The following is a 7,350-nucleotide window of genomic DNA, read 5'->3' on the forward strand; positions in this document are numbered from 1 at the left end:
TAACTTAAAGAAGATGAAAAACACAAAAATCATATACACAAAACTTAACTAACACTTAATTGTACAAACTCTTTCGACTCAAAACTCGTAATCATTGTCAATTTTTCGGGCCTAGTTTAAACACTTTACTTTATAAAGCCTAAAATATTAACCTCACATTAATCTCTCTTGCCAACATATATGAACACATGTAAAGATTCAAGTGAGTACAGAATTTACAAAAAAAGGGCCCTAATTGCATTTTTGTATCAGACTTGAGTAAACCAAGAAGCTTAAACATAACATTAGATTTCTTACTCCAATTATACTTGATTATACAAACACCATAGAAAGCTTTAAGGGCTTAGTGACATGGATATTATCGAAGACAATTTAATTTTCTCAACTTTATCGGTTTCTTTAAGTTGAAACACCACCTCTGTGCTCGATCTCACAGTTACTTCGTTCAAATCTAACCCCGAAAAACCTTCACTCCTGTAGTCTCTTGGCGCATATAGAACTTGAAGCTTTGAATGCGCTGCATTCATTCACAACAATTAGAAACTTCCCATTTGTTTAATATATTTCCAAGAATATTATAAACTTATATCTAAACGGATAAAACAAACGTGTGGTATTGGAGAGTACCTAAACCAAACATGCTTGTTTTTTGGATCATCATGCGACTAACTTTTGATCTCTTTATATCTCTTAACAACGTGACATCGTCATTCTTCCCTTTGAATTCAAGAAATTCGCCTAATAGATGCTTGTTGTTGTTTAGCTCCAACCTGCATGATGAATAGCATTACTAAAGATTAAGCTTCTAAATGAACCAAACGAGAAGATGAACGGGGCATGTTCAGGTTCATTCGTTTAACTTTAGCCAAACAAATGGTCCGGCATGAACAATTAAATGAACTAGGTTTCTTGTTCTTGTTCGTGTTCGTATATGTTCCTTCGTTAACAGTATAAATGAACATTACACGAAAATAAAGAAGCAAACATGCATGGTCATAAAAGAATGAACAAAATTGAGCTTAAACCGATTAAGATTAAATGTGAATAGCAATATATTATAATTAGACTTAATTGTAATAGGCCTAATAAGTTCAAATGATATACTAAGAAACGTAAACAAACAAACTTAAACAAAAAATCATAACTAGACGTTCATCATCATCATCAGAGACAAAAGTTGAATGCGTGGAGTCGATTGAAACTAATAGACTATAAAAGCTAAAAAAGTAGAAACTAAAATGGTTATTTGGATCAAACCACAGAGACAAAAATAATAGTTAACTCAACAAGTGTTTTGTATCAATCCAACCGGTTTCATTTCAGCCCAAAACACAAACCAATTTGACCCAAACCCAAAAAGCCAGACCTATCGTTGCACCACCTATATATATTACAAATCATATCTCAACCTAAAATTTTACAAAAAAAGATAAGCATACCGATCCCACATTGGAGCAGTGTTGAGAATGAAACCGAGTTTCTGTTGTATGGTTTCTTGTACTTCATTCTTATCACTATTACGTAAAGGTAAAGCACCTTTAATCCAACCCGATATGCTCTTTTTTACTGGTTTTAGTAGTGCCCATTGATCATAGGTTACAACTTCAGGTGGAAAGTAATCTGGATGAATCGTGCTGAAATTAATTCATGAAAACAATCAACATAACAATCACAAAAAGACTGAAATACTCAAATTGCATGTTTATACATCGTACCGAAAGTTAGGGTTGGGGCATATAATTTTGTAGGATAAATATCCTTCTGGAAGAGTAACTCCCCTCTGTTCAAGATACGACTCGAGAACCGCAACCTGTCTTTTGGCCTCCACCACCTGTAAACGAACCGAACATTTGTTAAAATAGTTCGACAGGAAGTTTTTATATTTAACAAACAAACCAACATGAAAAGTTTGTTCATTTAGTTAAATGAACGAACATGAACACGTGTCTCGTTCGTGAACGCCCTCATTCACAGTCGTTTCTGTTCGTTAGTTTATATTTGTTCGTTTATGTATTCATCTATTGTTAGGCTCATTACAATTTGTCCAGTTTAATTTCTTTTTAAGGCACAACATATTATATTCACGCCTACTTTTAATTGGTGTTTGCTCAGTTATGTTCATTCATATTAGCTCATATTTGTTCATCTATGTTCAGTTATAATGGTTTGTTTATGTTCGTGAAGCGTTCGTTTATATTATGATCAGACGGAAATAAACAAACATAAGCACGTTTATTTTGTTAACGAACGAACACGAACACGAACAAGAAACCCCATTTGTTTAACTGTTATTGATCGATCGTGTTGTTTCGATTCGTTTACAGGCCTAGGCCTGCAAACAGTAGTTGATGAAATTGGAAGAAATTGAACCGGATCATGTAAACGCTCGGTTTTGTGCCTAGAACCATCCTTGCAAACCCAAGTTCCATCCCCATCAATTGATACAGTGCCGGATACATTTACCACAGAAACAACCGCTGCTGCCCTGAAACAAGAACACACCATTAACATGTCCAAAAAGAAATGCAATAAAATGAAGATGGCAATAGTACCCTTTGGTGACGTGGACTAGATCAATATTCTGTGGAGAGGCGGTATCAGGATCAGGAATTCGAAGGCCAACATAAGCTTTCCCACCATACAGAGTTTGAAGCCTGCAAGTGCATTATTAATTAAGTTTGTATCGGATTGAAATGTAAAATAAAATAAGGGTTAGGGTTAGGGGGTTTAATGATGGGCAGAGAATGAAAGATGGTAACAGTGGGCAGAGAATGAAAGATGGGATATTATTATTATTATTAATTATACCTATTGGCTACGGCAAAGAGAGCATTGGAGCCTTTGAAAGTAAAATCAACGGGTTCTTGTTGTTGTTGGCCGCCGAAGAATAAACGGCGTACAAATTGATACACCGCCAGACCCAGGATAATTTCCATCCACATATCTGCTCTGCTCTGCTCTGATGATCGGTCTTGCTTGTTTCTTTACTTGGTGGAGAAGAAAGAAATTATCAACAGAAGCTCAATTTGATTTGACTGATGCTGCAATTGTCTTGGGTATTTACCACCGTCTTGTTTTCCCTAAGTAAGATTAGAAAGAAAAGTATCAATTTTAGAAGACTACCAACCCAACTCAATTTTTTTAGTAAAGTGTTAAAATCGCCCATGCCCATGCCCCTCCATGAGGTTTAGGGCCTCTCCCGAGTCTCATTTAAAAAGGTGAGGGAAGAAATTGAGAAGAAAATGGAAATGAATCATGTTTCAGAGATTTTTTTAGGAGCGGATGAGAGAGAAAATGCTAGAAAACTTAATTCCATACTCATCCTTTCAAATTGGAGAGATTAGGAGAGGAAATGTGTGTATAACATTAACCACCTATTAACTTCTACATTTTCTTTCATTTTCATTCATTTTTCATAAACTCAAGAACATGAAATGAAGTGACACATTTTTCTCCCCCTCTCTTCCTTTTCTCTTCCCTTTCTTTTCTCTCCTTAAATTAAACTCGGGAACACAGTGTAAGATGTTAAGATCTGATTTCGGTCAGATATATGTGTTTGGTTCGTAGAAATAAAACATCTTAAAAATTCAGACAAACCTTCGCTGAACCATTCAGCAAGCCCATATACCCCTTGTAGTCTAGAGGTGCACAAATCGGGTATTAGGAAAACCCCGGTTCGGGTATGGAACCGGGTTCGGATATGGTCGGGTATTGGAAAATCGGGTATTAGCAAAAACCGGGTCAAGTTCGGGTCCGGGTATTGGCTTGAAAAACCATACCCTATGTACCGGGTCCGGGTTGGGTATTGAAGCGGGTCTTCAATACCCGGGTATTAGAATACCCTATTTTCGGGTATTGAAAAAACCGTTTTCCGGGTATTTGAATATCCTAAGTTCATAACTCCATTTTTTTGCATACAAACTTCAAAGTTCTTTCAAGCATATATAAACAACGATATAGAAAAACATTGATTTATATATATTTTTTTAATTCAAGATGGCACCAAAACATAAATAGTTCTGATCCTTCTAGATATTAGTTAAAACCACTAAATCGTCTTTAATGAAGTTGATCGTCTTCATTTAGTCCTGACTCCCACGGGTTCTAAGTTCCAGTTGTCTTTTCAAAAACTCTTCGACTCGAGCCGCTCGACATGATTTCACATGTTGATTCAAAATCGTTATTGAATCCGACCTCAACATAGAACCACAATGAACACATCGAGCCTTCATTGGACCGGACAACATTTTACATAACTCGAAATGAACCCAAATTGGTGATAATCGGGTTGTAGAGCTAGAACCAGTGCCAACGGAAGAGGATGCCATTCTTCTAAGTGTTGTGAGTTGTGACTAGTACCAAACGTAAACCTGCTATTTTATACTACCTTTGGTGGTGTAGAAATATATTAAAAGCAGATAATAGTCAAAAATTAAAAAACACAGTAACTATAAATTCCTTGCAACGGCTAATTTCAAAAGGCTGCCCATGAGGGCTGCACATTTGAATATGCATATAACATTAAAATGCATATATATTACAACTTGAAAATATTACCAAAGATGCATAATTTCAAAAACATAAAAAAACATAGATTTAGATTATAATAACAAACAAGAAAAGCATATACAAAAAGATAGATAGTCTTTGTTTTTTATCATCTTCGTTCGATAATTCGTCGTCTAAGTTTAATCTTCTTCATCTATTGAGCTTGACATTCCCATTTCGACCTCTTCGTCATGTAAGACCGTTTCAATGGGATCTTCTTCTTCAAGTGACGAAACATGTTGCATCCTCTCTAGTGCATCCAAATGATCCTTCAAGCAAATACATGTTTCAACCGATTTGGGAGTAAGCCGTGTCCTTCTTACCAAAACAACCCTGCCACTAACAGAAAAAGCCGACTCCGATGCTACCGCAGAAGCTTGAACACTTAGTAGATCACGGGCCATAGCGGCTAGGATAGGAAATTGGGATTCCTTTCCTTTCCACCAAGACAAAATGTCGAAATTTTCAAATTCTTGTTCGGATGTGACGGATGCTAGAAAATCGGTTCCAATATATCTCCCGAGCTCGCTACTTGGGGTGTTTACCACGAGCTCGTTTGGCATTGTCACTTCTCAAAGTATTAAACAAACATATGTTTAAATTTCTACTACGGCTAGTTGAAGAAGCCGCATTTTCAAATGCTTGATGTATTTGTAAAGATGCTTCACTGTATTTAGATTGATAAACCTCAAACAAATTTTCCAAATGCTTGTTAAACTCGGCAGTTTTTTTTTAACAAAATTAGCATCTTCAAGTTGCAAATCGAAAGCAAAGCATATCTTTTCAATCAAAGTTTCAACACCTCCCACATTTAGGTATGGGTTTAAAGCGGCCAAACAAGTAATAACCGGAGGCAAATCTTCAAAATACTTTTTAAACTTCTCTTTCATCGGCATCATCATTTTAACAAAAACTGGACCTTTATATTCCAAATCTTCAAGCTTCGTTGCCATTATAAAAAATTGGTTTAGAACGAGACAACTTGTGGGATAATAAACTCTCGATAAAAGTGTTGTTGCACTTTTAAAAACCCCAAGCAAATCGGTTAAAGTTTCGATAATTTGCCAACTAGATGCCGGTAATGGTGTTACCTTAATTTCGTTTCCAATCAACGCATGAAATGCAATCAAACTTTTCTTTTGTTTTAAAGCGCATTCAAACATATTGCAAGTCAAGTTCCATCGAGTTGGTACGTCCTAATTCGCACCTAAAAAACGTGTGCTCGACTCTTTACAAAACGTTTTATACCTTACATATATTGCCCTGCTATTCACAAAATATCTTTTAACGTCTGTTTAAACTCCTTTGTCACTTTCACAATTTGATTTGGTCCGTCTTGCACAACTAAGTTGATAATATGCGCAACACAACGGGTATGGAAAAAACACCATTGCAAATCGGTTTAAATTTGAGTTTAAGTTGCGCAACCGCAGCGGTATTGTTGGATGCATTGTCAAAAGATATAGAAAACAATTTTTCTTCCAATTTAAAAGTTACAATCACCTCCTTCAAAATTTGAAATAAATTGGGTGCGGTGTGTGGATACGGGAACAATTCAAAAGCAATCGTACGCTTGTTCATTTTCCATGTATAGGGGTCTATCCAATGTGCAGTAACACAAAGGTACGAATAGGGTGAACCATGAGGGGCCGACCAAACATTACAAGTCAAATTCACACCGGTTTTTAAACTTTCAAAAGCTGAAATTAAACTTTGTTTTGCTCTTTTCGAAGCTTTTAGACTATCACGTCGATAGGTAGTGCGACTTACATGAGTATAACGCGGTTGTAGAACTTTTTGGATGAGACGTGTCAATCTAGGGTTGTCGAAGTGGTCAAATGGCAAACCCTCTTGAATCATGAAATTTCCCATTTCTTCTTGAGCCACCAGGGCATCATAATGCCAAATAGTTCCATTAGTTGACATTTGTGGTTGATCTCGATTCTGAGTGTTCTTCAACACCTTACAAAAGTGATCGAGATGCTTTTGTAAAGTCGTGTTGGAATCTGACTTCAACATGGAACCGCAATGAATGCATCGAGCTTTGTTTGGACCGAATGACATTTTACATAACTCTAAATGATACCAAACTACTTAATTTCGAGTTGTAGGAAGAACTTCCACCACTTCAGGTTTGGATTTGGAAGCTGTAGAACCCACGCCTACACAAGAGGTCGCACTTTGGGACTAAGCTATATGGGAAGCCATTTTTGAGTGGTTTTGAAGTTTTTGTTTGGCATGTGAAAAGACAAAAGGTGCTGGCTGCCAACAATTATATATCTAGATATATCGCCCCAATAAAGATCATTTGGAGAATGAAAGATATATGGGCAGCCACATTAGTCACAAACATAAATAAAATTAATATCCGGGTATGAGAAAAACCCGCTTCGGGTATGCAAAAAACCCGGGTATAACTAGAACCGGGTTTCGGGTATTACTAGAACCGGGTTTCGGGTATAACTAGAATCGGGTTTCGAGTATTATCGGGTTTATATCGGGTACGGGTTCGGGTTTCGGGTATTATCGGGTTTATATCGGGTACGGGTTCGGGTTCGGGTTTCAGCATTGAAAGTCATACCCTATCCGTACCCTACGGGTAGGGTCGGGTACGGGTTCGGGTATTGAATACCCGGGTGTAAACAAAACCAGTTCCGGGTTTTTTCGGGTCCGGTTCCGGGTTCGGGTTTTTTGTGCACCTCTACCTTGTACCCTTCTTCACCCTCAATTTTCCTTCCTCTTTAACATATACTCTCTTCACCTCCTCAATTCTTCACCACCGATCTCATCACCGCTCTTCAC

At 37.0% G+C, this 7,350-nt stretch overlaps 1 protein-coding gene across 1 annotated transcript; it reads right to left on the reverse strand.

Moving 5' to 3' along the window:
* Window positions 1–220: 220 nt before the first annotated feature.
* On the reverse strand, window positions 221–3,001 carry LOC143603272 (uncharacterized). The gene is made up of 7 exons (XM_077080109.1): window positions 2,809–3,001; window positions 2,553–2,654; window positions 2,371–2,485; window positions 1,716–1,831; window positions 1,440–1,634; window positions 628–770; window positions 221–517 (listed from the first exon to the last, which is right to left on the reverse strand). The coding sequence occupies exons 1-7, from the start codon at window positions 2,940–2,942 to the stop codon at window positions 336–338; spliced, it is 987 nt and encodes a 328-aa protein (XP_076936224.1). The 5' UTR covers window positions 2,943–3,001; the 3' UTR covers window positions 221–335.
* Between the last annotated feature and the right edge of the window lie 4,349 nt (window positions 3,002–7,350).

Source organism: Bidens hawaiensis, unplaced genomic scaffold (assembly GCF_021521415.1).
Source record: "Bidens hawaiensis isolate Kalapana, Puna unplaced genomic scaffold, B.hawaiensis_p1.1 tig00061139_1, whole genome shotgun sequence".
In the NCBI taxonomy this organism is placed as follows: Eukaryota; Viridiplantae; Streptophyta; class Magnoliopsida; order Asterales; family Asteraceae; genus Bidens; species Bidens hawaiensis.